Genomic DNA, 16,357 nt, shown 5'->3' on the forward strand with positions numbered 1-16,357 from the left:
GAGCAGCTGAGAGGCCGGCAAGGCAGGTGGGGAATCTGGCTTCCTCCGTGACTGAAGCAAGCAAGCCTCCCTGTTCGCATCAGCTGCCTGGCTGCCGGCCGCCATCTTGGTTGGCAGTTAATTTGCATATCTCACTGATTAGCCAATGGGAAGGGTAGCGGCCGTACGGCTAATTACCATGGTTCTCTTTTATTAGATAGGATATAGATGATCTCTAATTCCTTCTTTCTTTGAAATTATGATTCAATAGAGTCGGTGTTTTGCCCAGCATCAAAACAGTAAGTAATGAAAAGCCAATTCCTAAAGTATTAGGACACAAGGAAGAACCATCCACTATGTACATCCCTCTAAAGCTTAGGACTGGTCCCTCTGGGAATTTCTGTCCCAATTTATTAGTGAAAAAACCCTGATCTGCTATCATCAGCTCTCTCTTTTTTTAAGGTAGCATCTCCTACCGACCACTTAATTACCCCTTTCCTTAACACAAATATGAAAACCTAAGTTCTTTCTATTGATTTGTCCTGGGTAAATCATAAGATGCCATACTAAGCTAAGACCAACTAATTTCCCAGAGGCTGTCCAGGTACACACACAATTACTTTGACTCAAATGCATAGCAATTTGCCTAAAAGAGGATATAGATGGAAAAAATGGAAAAGTATTAGTGTCATCATCTTTAATACTATCTTTGCTACCTCCAATACCAGACAACTTCAAGGGACACATTTACGAAAACTTTAATACTTGTACAGGACTGTAGAGACCATGGAACAAGTAAACCGAGTCACTAACAAAGTATAAATGTGCTTTTAACACGAAATTATAGAAAACTCAAAGACAATATTTTCATTTACATATTTTATTAAAAAACAGTTAATTTAAAATATATAAATTATTTTAAAATGTTATTGGTACAATACTGAACTTTTCATACCAGGATTATTTAAGTTTTACTCACTCTTAACCAGAGTAGCAACTTTATTTTCCTAGATACATTTTACTAAGAGCAGGGTCTCTATCGCCCTCTGGTGAAACTTTGAGATTGGGTGTCCATAAAAGTAATTCAGGCCTCCCAACTCTCAAGTGAAGAAAATTACATAGCAGAATTACTGCCTATTCACACTCCTTTGTCTCCTCAAGGAAAGTGTTCCTCCTAATGACACTCAGCCACGCTCATAGCAAACATCCTTCCTTCTTAAGTTTTCACAGTCACTGTTTTCTTAAAAAACAAAAACCTCTCATTATAAATGGGAAAAATATGTGGTCTCTAAGTAATTTAGGTTATAATCCAGACTAACAAAACACACATACAAAAAAGCAAAAACGGTGAATAGGACAGCAAAAATTATACAGTTTAGTATGCAAGAACGGCTTTTTTAGTGGTCCCTGATTCTTCACCCTGTCTTTATAATAATGGGTACCACCATTCTAGTCAACTCTGCCCACAGTTTCTGGGAGAAGATGACATTTTTCTCAGATTTCACGAAAAAGACTCACTACAGACCAGGGCCGTTTCTAAAAGTAAATATCAACAGAGTCTAAGTTCATTCTCCAGACCAAATACTTTGGACTTTAGGTTCTTCAGTTCTCCTTGTATCTTATGTGCTCGTTTATTGCTGTCACGAACCTCACACAGAATGGCAAGATCCTGGTTTGCCCGGGCATTAACTGTTACCTAGAGATTTAAAAAAAGAAGAAGAAGAAGAAATGATTACAGCATATGCCAGAGGAGAGGAATCAGTCATAAAGACCAAACTATGATGGGACATCATAGTTTATGAGACATTTGGTACTCAAGGTAAATTCAGTTCTTAGTTTTAGTAACTAACAAAAAGATAGTAATGTAGAATAAAAGAGACAAATATAAACATCACTGGTAAATTTGTCAAAGAAAGTACCTCTTCTTTTTTACAACCAACTTTGGAGTATAGTGATGATAGGTGGACAACTGATTTAAGTCTCTGTAAAAAGGTTCTTGAGGCAACTTTGTTTCTAAATAAAGCTGTGTATGGTAGGGAAAAATTACTTTATTATTCAATTACTCACTTTCCTTGCTTGTAAAAAAAACATGGTTCTTTTAATCTACTTCTTGAATTGGGAGGGATGAAAATTTCTGTTAATTTTAGCTTAGATGAAAGTATAATGATGCAGTCATTCAATTATTTTTGTCTTCTCTCTAGTGTGTACTTGTTTTAAAAATATATTTTTATTGATCCCAGAGAGGAAGAGGAAGGGATAAAGAGTTAGAAACATCAATGATGAGAGATAATCATTGGTAAGCTGCCTCCTGCACGCCCCACACTAGGGATCGAGCCTGCAACCCAGGCATGTGCCCTGATAGGAATCAAACTATGACCTCCTGGTTCATAGGTGGACACTCAAACACTGAGCCACGCCAGCCGGGCTAGTATGTACTTGTTAAACTAATTTTAGTGAGACTGAAAGGATGCTGACCCATCAGTACCTACTATCAGGGAAACAGCACATCTTTCTTCTGAGGAGCCCTGTTGAGCATGTTTTCTCACTTGTACCCCTTTATCCCTTTTAGTAATTCAGGATTTGGAATTACCTTATAGAGCATTTGTTCCAAGTCTTTCAGTTTCTGCCTGAGAACCTTAATATCTGTTTTAAAGCCTTCTGCTTCCAAGATACGCCGATTCTCCAAGGCCTCATAGCGTTTTGTCATTAGTTGTAAACGCTTCCCCATCTTGTTAGAGCGATCCTAAATACAGGGAAATGGGAAGGCATATGAAGATGAGGGGAGCATTCCCTGAGCCATCAGACTTCACACACTATCATAAGTGGCAGAGAATTTTATACCTTGAAGATCTCTCTCCTCATTCCTTCTTCCTCACGAATCCGGGCAAGTTCTTCTTCTAGGGAAATGCACTGCTCTTGGTACATGTTGGACAGCTTTTTCTCTTGTATTAACTTATCCTTTAGGGACTGCAGGTCAAAAGTGAAAAACAACACTCAGTTCTATAATTTAGATAATTCAAATAGCATTTAGGTAAAGAGAAAAAGGAATGAAAGGATTTCCAGTACAAATGAGTTAAGTAACAAGACAGCAAGGGACTTTGGAGAACATTTGAAAGACGATTCTGTTAGTCTTTTTCTAAAGTATACACAGTAGAAATCCTTTAAAATAAAACAAATATTTTTGGCTCTTTGAAGAATAGATAATGAAGTTCAGAACTGTCCCAAGTAAGGCATAATAATATAGTCGACCCTCCTATCTGCAGGTTCCACATCCATGGATTCAACCAAACAGGAAACAAAAACAAACAAACAAAAGGTACACTGTTGCTGACACATACTGTGTAGTTAGGCCTACTTAACATGTACAGATTCCTCCGCAACCCCCCTGCTCCCCCCCATCATTATTCCCTAAACCAATGATTTTCAACCTCTTCCATCTCATGGCACACATAAACTAATGACTAAAATTCTGCATCACACCAAAAATATATTTTTTGCCGATTTGAAAAAAAAGGGTATAATTTTGGTTCATTCATATCAGATGGCGATTGTTGTGTTGGCTGTTGTCATTTTTTAAAAATATTTTTTTATTTATTTCAGAGAGGAAGGGAGAGGGAGAGTGAGATAGAAACATCAATGATGAAAGAGAATCATTGATCGGCTGCTTCCTGCACACCCCCTATTAGGGATCGAGCCCACAACCTAGGCATGTGCCCTTGACCGGAATCGAATCCGGGACCCTTTAGTCCACAGGCCAACGCTCTATCCACTGAGCCAAATCACCTAGGGCGGCTATGGTCATTTTTTAATTTGACAATCTAAAGGAAAAGAGGTCAGTGCCCTGACCAAAGAGTCGGGTATTGAATATTTTAAAATTCTTGCAGCACACCAGTTGATAATCGCTGTCCTAAATGATACAGTATAACAACCATTTACATAGCATTTACATTGTTGTTTCTTTAAAAAAATATTTTTTTCATTGATTTCAGAGAGGAAGAGAGATAGAAAAATCAATGATGAGAATCACTGATAGGCTGCCACTTTTGCACGCCCCCTACTGGGTATGGAGCCCACAACTTGGGCATGTGCCCTAACTGGGAATCGAACCATGACCTCCTGGTTCATAGGTCAGTGCTCAACCGCTTATGAGTAGAGATGATTTAAAGTATGTGGGAGGATGTGTATAGATTAATACAAATACTATGCTATTTTATATATGGAACTTGAGCAACCATGGATTTTGGTGTCTGGAACCAATCCCCTGCAGATACCAAGGAACTACTGTACATGTTTGGGGCACATTTCTGAAGTTCTTTAAAAAGAAAGAAACATCAACAATACTTATACATGTCACACTGAGAAGTCAGAATGATCTTTAAAAAAAAGCTAAGTAAGATCGTGTTACTTCCTTAAATACAGACCTGGGGAAAGAGCATTCTAGGCAGAGAAAAGAATAAGTTTAAAGGTCCTGGAGTATGGACAAGCAAAAGGAAGAATATAAGGTTAAAGAGAAATAAGCAAGGAGGAAGTGGTACACCAGGAGGTTGAGGGTGTGTGTAGCAACCAGTCATGGAGGGCCACCCTTCCAACCTCCCTGTATACCACTTCCTTTTTAAACATACATACTCCAGGGCCTTTAAACTTGCTCTTCCCTCTCCCTGGAATGCTCCCCCCTAGATCTAACGGCAAGCTAAATCCCATTTTTCAGGCCTCAGTTAAAACACCAGGCTTAAGAGAGTGTCTCGATGCTACTCCATAGAACTAGATTTCCAGCAACTACATATTATCTTCATATAATCCTTTTACTTCCTTAACATCAATTTATCATAATAATTTTCTCTTTTAAATTTTTTATTTTTATTTACTGATTTTAGAGAAAGAGAAAGAGAAAGAAGAGAGAGAGAGAGAGAGAGAGAGAGAGAGAGAGAGAGAGAAACATCTACTTGTTGTTCCACTTATTTATGCATTCATTGGTTGATTCTTGTATGTGACCTGACAGGGGATCAAACCCACAACCTTGGTAATCAGGACAATGCTCTAACTACCTGACCCAGGCTCATAATCTATCCTTTTTTAAAAAATCAAAATAACCATATATATGTAGGAGAGATTTGACATCTCCACCAATAAGATATTCCATTAGCTATCAGAAAGGAACATAAATGTTGGAAAATAAAATCAATATGATTACATTAAAATTTATATTATCTGAGCATCACAGCTACATATTTTTAGCATGGTTCTCTATGAAGCACATTTTCTCGGTACCACTCAGTCTGCATTAATACCAGGTTTGGGCATGTTACCATATACTTTTTTTTTTTTTCAATATTTTTTTTATTGATTTCAGAGAGGAAGGGAGAGGGAGAGAGTGATAGAAACATCAACGATGAGGGAGAATCATCGACCAGCTGCCTCCTGCATGCCCCACACTGGGATTTAGCCTGCAACCTGGGCATGTGCCCCTGACTGGAGTCGAATCCAGGACCTTCAGTCCATAGGCCGATACTCTATCCACTGAGCTAAACCAGCTAGGTCTGGGCTACCCTTTTTTGATTGTTAATGTTTCTGTTTTCTCACCCATTAAGATATAAATGCCATGCATAGCTGGTGTGGTTCAATGGCTGAGCCTGCACCCATGAACCAGGAAGTCACACTTCAATTGCCAATCAGGGCACATGCCCTGGTTGCAGGGATTCTCTCATATCATTGGTGTATCTATCTCCCTCTCTCTTTCCCTTTATCTCTGAAATCAATAAAAACATATTTTTTAAAGAGATGTAAATGCCATGATAGCAGACCTGGTCAAGCTTATTTACTGCTATAGACCCAAAGCCTAGCCCATAATAGGAGTGCCTTAAATATCTGTTGAATGAACCCTGGCTGGTGTGGCTCAGTGGGAAAGCATCGGTCCAAGGACTAAAGGGTTGTGGGTTTGATTCCCAGTCAAGGGCACGTACCTGGGTTACAGGTTCAATCCTTGCCCCAGTCGGGGTGCATGTGGGAGACAACCAATCAATGTGTCTCTCACATCTATGTTTCTCTCTCTCTCTCTCCCCTTCCTTACTTCCTCTCTTCTACCCTCTCAAAAGTCAATGGAAAGGTATCCTCTGGTGAGAATTACAAAAAAAAATATTTGTTGAATGAATGAATAAATCAATTGATTGATCGATCAATCAATCATTTAATTTTCTAAATCTCTAAACACTGTTATGATGAGCTATTCTTTGAAACCTGTTTCTTGAGGTTGTTGCTACATCAGCTCCTGGACTAAATAGATCTTGTATGATAATTCTGGGGTTCTTTGGAATTCTCTGAGTTTTTCAAATTCTTGCAGAAAAAACAAAAAAGAATTTCTGTAAACATACAGAAACTACCTTAATATATTCATTTTGCTTGCGATGACTCTCATGAACAACTGGGCAATCTTTTCCAATTTTATCTTCTTTCTTCTTACACTGTGCCCTGTATTGCTTAATCTTTGAGATCAACTGATCCTTTTCAAGCATCCACGACTTCTCCTTATTTTGGTTTTCAAATCTAAGTTGCAAAAAGTCTTTGGTGCTCTCATAGAGCAGTTCTTGGGTGTGATGGAGACTATGAAAGAAAGTACAAAAGTGGTCATGAAGATGCTTACATAGCACATACGACATAGTTATTCCAAACAAAGAAAAGATATAGATTCTTTAAAAATTATATAATAAGTTATGTAAATTATTATTAGCAGTTTTAAAAAATACAATCTGATTACTGACAACCACAGAGGTTTTACTGAACGAAGTGTAATGTATGTACCCATGCTCACTGTTTCACAAACTGGTCTTTACATATATTTTTCCAAGTACTAATTGCAGGGTATATAGTTATTAGGACTACAGAAATATTTACACATAGCCTGCATAAGTACGGACTATCCCAAGACACTAGACTACGATAAAGAAGTAACTCATAGTGTTCTGACCGAGGGTTAACACAAATTCTAAGATATCAAAAACAGCTTTGTGTTTGTTTATGCTGTGCTCCATATGTAAACTGCACAATATCAAATCTTGTTTTGTTTTCAAGATCAACTTCCTCTCTGCAGTCATCTCGACAACTTCAGGCCATTTAATTTCTCCATTGTCTGAAATTCTTTTTTTTAAAATATATTTTATTGATTTTTTACTGAGAGGAAGGGAGAGAGAGAGAGAGTTAGAAACATCGATGAGAGAGAAACATCGATCAGCTGCCCCCTGCACACTCCCCACTGGGGATGTGCCCGCAACCAAGGTACATGTCCTTGACCGGAATCGAACCTGGGACCCTTCAGTCCGCAGGCTGACGCTCTATCCACTGAGCCAAACCGGTTTCAACCTGAAATTCTTTATCAGTTTAAATCTGGTCTCCTGTGTTATAATTCAACTTGCTTATAAACTGTCAGGTTCTAACTGTCAAAATGCATGTTTTCCAACCTGAGTGAAAGCATATACTTACTTATCATATATCTTTGTCCCACTATCACCAAACTAATAGACATACACAAGGTACTAAACAGATTCCTGGTGATTATTGAAATATAGAAAAATGATGTTTCTCTCTATAACAAAGAATATCCCTAGAAGTAAGCAACCCATTGATTTAATAGCAACACCTAGAAAAATACTGTATCAAATAATCTAGCTGTTTGCAAAGAATATTAAATACTGTGAGACAATCACTATAATTTTCCACAGAACAAATAATGTCAGATCCATTTAGTTCTTTTCATGAGTAAAAGATAAGAGAAAAATGATAGCCTAATGCCAGGCACAAAGTAGAATAACTGTCAGTAAGTTAAAATATATATATTTAGATATATGTATGTGTATAAAGAGGGAGAGACTGATTCAGTTACCACAAGGTTATCTCTTCCTTTCAATGAGTTATTTTATTCTATCTGACATTATGTTCTCAATTACAGACTGGGAAGTATGGTCTTGTTAATGTATCAATGGTTTGAAAGTGACACCAAAAGGGCACTTGGATTTCATGCCATTTAATATCCTTAGGATGACATAATGGAAGGAACTGATCATGTGGTCAGACATGCAGATGATGCTAAACGAGGATGGTTATTAATATTCTGAAAAACAAATATAAAATTACAAATTACTATGACAATTAAAAAATACTGTTCCCAGGAGGAGGAGCCAAGATGACGGCATAGGTAAAAGCAGCTCTTGCATTCTCCCACGACCACATCAAAATTACAACTAAACCACAGAACAACCATCATTTAGGACCACCTCAAATCTGGCTGAATGGAAGGCCCCAAACTGCAGAATTAAAGCAGAAGCCACGTTGAGACTGGTAGGAAGGGGGGAGGTGTGGAATGGTTGGTCACACAGCCACGTGTGGAGTTTTTTTAATCCAGAGGGATATCTTGGCCGCAGAGCCCCCCCTCATTTTCTTGCTCCATTGTAAGGAATAAGGGGTCCCAGTCCCACACCAGACTCCTCAGCCCAGGGTTCCAGTGCTGGGAAGAGAAGTCCCCATAACTCCAGGCTGTAAAAACCATGAGTGACATGGGGGCTGCTGGAGTCCCAAGCAGTACCTCTTAAAGGGCCGGTACACAGACTTACTCTGACTCACTCTCTCTGAGCTCCAATGCTGGGGCAGCAGCTTGAAAGGATCTAGGGACATATGGGGAGGAACTAAATTGTCTGGCATCAGGGCAAGAACTGGGGGGCAGCTTTCTCTCAGACAAAAGTGCTGGCAGAGGTCATTGTCCCTTTGCTGAGACACAGTGCCAACAGGAAGTTGCCATATCTGAGTTTCCCTCAACCTGGCTCACACTGTAAGCTCTGCCCTGATTGGATTCACTGAGACCCTGCCCCACCCAATTTGTAGCCCCACCCAAGCTGTTTGCAGTGGCTTTTCTATATGAATAGCCTGTCCTGGCTCAGGCTTCAGCCTTTCCTAAAATCTTTCAAACAAGCAACAGCTGGTGTCAGTATGTCCCATACCACTCAATAAGAGGCCCCAGGCCCAGCACTAGAAGCAGCCTGCCTTGCTTCACAGCTTGGCCTCTCCAAACTCAATGCAAGTAGCAGCCATGTGCAGATGACCCTGTAGCTCGTGCTGGGTGGCCCCAGGCAGGACACAGGCAGGAGGACCCACAGCCAGAGCACCTGGTGGTCAGCTTCAGACCACAACAGATTACAACGCTACCACATCAACCAGTGACATATTCAAGGGGTAGACTTGATGAGCACCAAAGCCCCACTGAAGTCCTGCTCCATAGAGGCATCTCCTGCAGAGCAGCTCTTCCGCTGCAGTTGCAGCCGGTTCGCACAGCCAATTGGCCTGGAGGTCAATTCCTCCTAGTGATGCCATCAAGCTCAACTACAACAGGACGGTGCACACAGCCCACACAGGGGCGCACCTAGAGTGCCCAACTCAGATGACTGGGGAGGCTGAGCCACTAGGCCCTACAGGACACCTACTACACAAGGCCACTCTACCAATTCCAGGAGACATAGCAGCTCTACCTAATATAGAACCAAATACAGCAAAGCAGCCAATATGCAGAGACAAAGAAACATGTCAGAAATGAAAGAACAGGAGAAATCTCCAGAAAAAGAAGTAAAAGAAATGGAAGCAAGAAAACTACCATATACAGAATTCAAAACAATGGTTACAAGGATGCTCAAGGAAGTTGAGAACTTCAAGGAACTTAGTGAGAACATCAACAACATAAAAAATGATCAGTTAGAAATGAAGGATTCACTAACTGAAATTAAGAATAACTTACAAGGAATCAACAGTAGAGTAAATGGGCAAAGGACCTAAATAGACACTTTTCGAAAGAGGACATTCAGAAAGCCAAGAGACATATGAAAACATGCTCAAAGTCACTAATCATCCGAGAGATGCAAATCAAAACAACAATGAGGTACCATCTCACACCTGTCAGACTGGCTATCATCAACAAATCAACAAACGACAAGTGCTGGAGAGGATGTGGAGAAAAAGGAACACTTGTGCACTGCTGGTGGGAATGCAGACTGGTGCAGCCACTATGGAAGACAGTATGGAGTTTCCTCAAAAAACAAAACATGGAACTCCCATTTGACCCTGTGATCCCACTTCTAGGAATATATCCCAAGAAACCAAAAACACCAATCAGAAAGGATATATGCACCCATATGTTCATAGCAGCACAATTCACCATAGCTAAGATCTGGAAACAGCCTAAGTGCCCATCAGTAGATGAATGGATTAGAAAACTGTGGTACATCTACACGATGGAATACTATGCTGCTGTAAAAAAGAAGGATCTCACTCATTTGTGGAATATAAAAAACATTATAAAGTGTTGAACAAAAATAGATAGACAACCAATAGACACAAGACACTGGCGGGGAGAGGGTGAGGGCAATTGCTGGGGGGTAGAGGAGGCCGGGAGGAGGTCAATGAGGGGGAAAAAAGGAGACTTATGTACTATTTGTAATACCTTAAACAATAAAATAAAATTTAAAAAAAAAACACAGTAGAGTAGAGGACACCAAGAATCAACTCAGCAATTTGGAATATGAGGAAGTAAAAATACCCAATCAGAACAGCAAAAAGAAAAAAGAATCCAAAAAACATGAAGACTAAGGAGCCTCTGGGACAACTTCAAGCAAACTATTCACATCATAGGGCTGCGAGAAAGAGAAGAGAGGGAGCAAGAAGTTAAAAACCTATTTGAAGAAATAATGACAGAAAACTTCCCTTACCTGGTGAAAGAAATAGACATACTAGTACAAGTGCAGGAAGCACAGAATCCCAAACAAGATGAACCCAAAGAGGCCCACACCAAGACACATTATAATTTAAATGACGAAGATTAAAGACAAAGAGAAAATATTAAAAGCAGCAAGAGAAAAGCAGTTAGTTACCTACAAGTAAGCACCCATATGACTGTCAGCTGATTTCTCAACAGAAGCTTTGCAGGCCAGAAGGGAGTGGCAAGGACACTATTCAAAGTGATGAATAGCAAGGACCTACAACCAAGATTACTCTACTCAGCAAAGCTCTCATTTAGAATTAAAGGTCAGATAAAGAGCTTCACGGACAAGAAAAAGTTAAAGGAGTTCATCATCAACAAACCAGTATTACATGAAATGTTAAAGGGTATTCTTAAGAAAAGGGAGGAGGAGGGAGGAGGAAGGAGGAAGGAGAAAGGAGGAAAGAGGAGGAGTAGAAGGAGGAGAAAAAGATCACAATATAAACAATAAGATGGCAATAAATACATATCTATCAAAAACTGAATCTAACCATCAAAATAAATGAACAAGAAATCTAATGAACAAAATTAACTGATGAATAAAATAGAACCAGAGGCATGAAAACATTAAATAGACTGATGAATCTCAGAGGGAATGGAGGAGGAGGGACGGGAAGAGATCAACCAACGAACTTACATGCATACTTGCATTACCCATGGACACAGACAATAAATAGGTTGGTGAATGCCTGGGGTGGGGCAGGATCCAGTGGAGGGAGACAATTGGGGGGAAAAATTGTGGGGGAACATCTGTAATACTCAACAATAAAGAGCTAAAAAAATACTGTTCCTTTAAAAACAATTACAATCCAGTGAAAAGTGAAAATGCTATTATGCATAAGTACAGTATACCTAAGATAGGAAATTTTCTAGCCTGCATTGGTCATAAATCTTAATTTGAATATCTTAATTTGAATATGCAACTTTAATCAAGAACACTTTAAAATGAAGGAAGAGACACTAGGAAAGTTTGAGAAGACAATAAAAAAACAATGAAGGGATGAAGAATATATGAATAATATTACCATGTTTCTCTTTTATTAGATAGGAAGTATTTTAAAATGTAGGAATGTTTAACATAGAAAAGAGATGGTAAGATGCAACTTGATAAATATCACCAAGTATGTTTATTGTGTGCCTATTATGCACACAGGGCAAGACCCTGCAGGAAAAAAGGCATCCTATATAATAAAACCCTAATATGCAAATCAACCGAACAGCGGAACAACCAGTCACTATGATGTGCACTGACCAACAGGGGGCATACACTCAACGCAGTAGCTGCCCCCTGGTGGTCAGTACGCTCCCACAGGGGGAGCACAGAAGCCGGGCTCACGGCTGGCGAGCGCAATGGTGGTGGCGGGAGCCTCTCCTGCCTCCACGGCAGCACTAAGAACCCCTCGGGGGATGTCTGACTGCTGGCTTAGGCCCACTCCCCCTGTGGGACATCCCCCAAGGAATCCCAGACTGCAAGAGGGCGCAGTCAGACTGAGGGACCCCCCACCCCCTAGTGCACAAATGTTATGCACCGGGCCTCTAGTAATTACAATAGGCGATGATAAGTGTCATCATAGAAGCATGCTAATCATTATGGGAATATGGAGGAGGAATAATTTAATTCTGCCTTGGGAAGTCTTCAGAGAAGAAGTAACACTGCATTGCAAGGTATCTACCACATAGCAAGTGTTCCATAAACAACAGATATTATTATTTTGGCTGAAGGACAAGGTGAACTACAGCAACAGAAAAGGAGGTGAGACTGAAAGGTTAATTTAGTGCCAGATGAAGTACCTAATAATTTATGCTAAGGTATTAGGCCTTTATCATAAGCTAAACAGGGAACTATCAAATGTTTTTAAGCACTTGATAAGTTCTACTGCAGGAGCTACTAGTAATAGTGAGGAAGACTATAGAATGAATACAAAGGGACCAATGCTAGGAAGAACACTTAGATTATTTCAACACTATAAACAGGAATATAACTTGAACCAATATGGTAAGAATGAAAAGGCAGAGAATGATTTGAGAGGCTTCTTAGACTTGCACTCAATAGGGCCTGGAATTAGGGAATAAGAGTGAGGAGTTGAAGATAATCCTGAAGTTTCAAGCCTGGGAAACTGGATGTGATGTCATTAAACTAAATGGGAAAGAGAATGAAGTGGGAGGTTTGAGATGGGGGAAGGGGTGCTTGTTGGGGAAAAAAAAACACACAACAGATTGGTTTCATGGTCAATTTGAGGTGTTCAAACATATTCAACTGAAGATGACTTTAGAGCACAGGTCAGGCCACTGGAACCAGACCAAAAAAACGCTGAGAAGGATTAGATAGGTTAGAAAAACCAAAAAAGACAGGTGTTACAGATATCAAAAGAGATTAACCTCAAAGACAGAGTTATGGAAGGTTCCAAATATGCAAAAAGATACTAATTACAATGAGGACTGTAAAGAGATAACTGGTCAGCCCTAGCCAGTTTGGCTAAGTGGATAGAGCATCGGCCTGGGGACTGAAGTGTCCGGGTTCGATTCTGGTCAAGGGCACATGCTCGGGTTGCAGGCTCAATCCCCAGCAGGGGGCATGCAGAAGGCAGCCAATCAACGATTCTCATCATTGATGTTTCTATCTCTCTCTCCCTCTCCCTTCCTCTCTGAAAGCAATAAAAAAATTAAAAAAATAAAATCAGCCGAAACCGGTTTGGCTCAGTGGATAGAGCGTCGGCCTGCGGACTGAAGGGTCCCAGGTTCGATTCCGGTCAAGGGCATGTACCTGGGTTGCGGGCACATCCCCAGTAGGAGATGTGCAGGAGGCAGCTAATCGATGTTTCTCTCTCATCGATGTTTCTAACTCTCTATCTCTCTCCCTTCCTCTCTGTAAAAAATCAATAAAATATATTTTAAAAAATAAATAAATAAATAAAATCATTAAAAAAAAAGAGAGAATCGGCCAGAGAAATTAAGAAGTCAGTGATGACCCTAGAAAGGGTATGCTTAGAAAAGGATGGGGATGAAATCACATTACAGAAAGGTGAGGAAAGGCAGGCAGGTAAGAAACAAAAGCAATGAGTACAGAGACAATGTAAAGTCACGTTTTCCCAGATTCATGAAGGACCAAATAAAAGAAAAGGGCTCTACTATATTGTCAGATAACGTATCAGTGGATAAAGTACAGTTCTTAATCACTAAGATCAAGCTGAAGTACTAAAATGGGTTAAATTAAGCATGTGAAATACGTACCCACCAGCTCTTCAAGAGAAGAATAGCATTCCTAGAAAAGCCTGGATCCCTACCTACCTAGGCGCAGGGGTGTCTGATAAAGACAATTTTTTCAAGGTCCCTGTCAGTTCTATGACACTATGCTGCTAAAAGGACCGTTAACTTTAAAGCCACTCAGAAAAATTTAAAAATCTGTTAGGTACAGCTTTCTTCAACACTCACTTTTTGGTAAGCTCTTTGATTTTGTCCTGATTTCTTTGGTGATGAACCTGTATTTCCTCAATGCGGATCCGTCTATCCTCCATGAGCCCTTCAACTTGCTCTCTAGAAAGCTTGGTCTGTTCTTCCAGCTGAGCCTGCAGGGCTTCCACCTAGACAGGCCAGAAAGGGTGAGGTACCCACTCTTTTTCTTTTTCTTTTTTTTTAATATCTTTTATTGATTTTTAGAGAGGAAGGGAGAGGGAGAGATTGAAACATCAATGATGAGAGAGAATCATTGACTGGCTGTCTCCTGCATGCCCCCTACTAGGGATCGAGCCTGCAACCCAGGCAGTGCCCTTGGCCGGAATCGAACCTGGGACCCTTCAGTCCGCAGGCCGACGCTCTATCCATTGAGCCAAACCAGCTAGGGCAAGGTATCCACTCTTCCCTGCCTCCTCTTAGTCCTTATCTCTAAAAGTGAGCCATTCTCCAGAAAAATTTAAAAAACAAACAACCCCACCTCCCCAAACAACCCTCGCAGGCATTACTCAGTGGTTAGAGTGTCCGCCCATACACTGAAGGGTCTCAAGTTCAATTCCTGGTGAAGGGCACATACCTGGGTTGCAGGTTCCATCTCTGGCCTGGTCGGGTGTGTGCAGGAGGCAACCAATAGATGTGTCTCTCTCACATTGATGTTTTTCTCTCTCTTCCCCTCCTTCACTCCCTCCAGTGAGGATTTACACAAAAACAACAACCCATAAATAAAAAAAAACAAAAGCAGAGCAGCAAAACAAATAGAAGAAAATCCTCAACAGGCACTCCTCTTTATTTAGTGACTTGTAAATGTGGTTAGGCTACACAAGGGCAGACTGTTCACACAGAGCAAAGCATTTGCATCACACAGAGAAAGCATGAAAGCCCAGTTTCCCCTACCCTAAGATTCTCACCTCTTCACTATCTCCTCTTTTAAATTTTTAGCATTGTCTCCTTTTAAATACTCCCTAGTTGCACAGAAACAGAATGATTCTTTTGTTTTTTTCATCTAAAAAGTGGACCAAAATGAGTTTAATGTAATTTCCTTTCTTCTCTGAGTCTGGCTGACTGACAACAAATGGAGATACAGTACTAGCCAAAGACAGAAACTGTCATTTAAATCAATAGATCCCGCCCCCCCCTCCCCCCCAAATAAGGACAGGAACTTGAGCGTAAGTAGATGAAAAAATCATGGCTCAAATGACAGAGTATTGCTAGGTAGTGAGAGGATGATTCGTGACTTTCCCAGATTTAGAACACACACACTCAATAAATTTATATACCTCCCAAAGGCTGATCTATCAGCACAACTGCAACTACTCTGTGTATCCCTCAGGCAACCATAAAGGTGATGCTTTCTGTATGATGGTTTTGTTCTGTAGGGCCTAGCATACAAGCTGAGTGAAATGAAGATTCAGAATAACATCTCTAGAATGGTTAATACAAAATAATTATTTTCTGTAAAGTAGGAATAACCTCAGTTTTCTTAATCACATGATGCCTAGATATAACATGTGTGCAAGGAGATACTTACATGGCAGTGAAGGCATGGTACGCAAAGCTAAGCTCATGGGTAGGAACTGCTCTGATCTGTCAAAATAAATTCTTTACCTGTAGGATGAGTGTTTGTATGTCTCTTTGGTACTTCTCAGAACGTTCTTCCTTCTCTCTCATTGCTGGTTTTCTTTTGCTCACTTTAGAATCTAAAATAGAAAACAAAAATAATACAGATCTTTATTTAGCTTTTGTTTTCCTCTTCAAGTTCAGCATTATTTTTGCAGAGGAGTTCGGTTTCCTTTACCTAAAAGAGAAGGAAAGGTAGAAAAAGGAAAACATACAATAACTTTAGTGCTTAATTTTTCAAATAGGAGTCTCTATAAGGGAACTCCGCTCGGATGTCACCTGGATAATAATATCCATCTATCTGAAGAACAAACTACTAAATTTTCCTTTGAAGCTGTGTCTATTTTCTTTGCAAAATCTTAATCAGAAAGGGCAAGGAATAAAAAAAACAAAATCTAAACATTTTGATTATGATGTAACACCCAGTTTTTAAAATTATTGTTAAAATAAGCAACACTGCACAGCTGGTGTAGCTCAGTGGTTGAGCAATGACCTATGAACCAGGAGGTCACGGTTCAATTC

The 16,357-nt window shown here is 40.0% G+C and overlaps 1 protein-coding gene across 1 annotated transcript in view; it reads right to left on the bottom strand.

The window, feature by feature from the left end:
- Positions 1-915: 915 nt before the first annotated feature.
- The window catches only part of CCDC77 (coiled-coil domain containing 77), a 41,654-nt gene continuing 26,212 nt past the window's right edge, over positions 916-16,357 (bottom strand). Inside the window, exons 8-13 of the mRNA XM_005865944.2 lie at positions 15,824-15,915; positions 14,201-14,349; positions 6,357-6,576; positions 2,821-2,946; positions 2,570-2,722; positions 916-1,675 (exon numbers count right to left, since the gene is read on the bottom strand). Coding sequence (XP_005866006.1) covers positions 1,529-1,675; positions 2,570-2,722; positions 2,821-2,946; positions 6,357-6,576; positions 14,201-14,349; positions 15,824-15,915 — 887 coding nt within the window. The 3' untranslated portion in view covers positions 916-1,528. The remainder of the gene's footprint in view (positions 1,676-2,569; positions 2,723-2,820; positions 2,947-6,356; positions 6,577-14,200; positions 14,350-15,823; positions 15,916-16,357) is intronic.

The sequence above is a fragment of the Myotis brandtii genome, unplaced genomic scaffold, assembly GCF_000412655.1.
Source record: "Myotis brandtii unplaced genomic scaffold, ASM41265v1 scaffold216, whole genome shotgun sequence".
Classification (NCBI taxonomy): domain Eukaryota; kingdom Metazoa; phylum Chordata; class Mammalia; order Chiroptera; family Vespertilionidae; genus Myotis; species Myotis brandtii.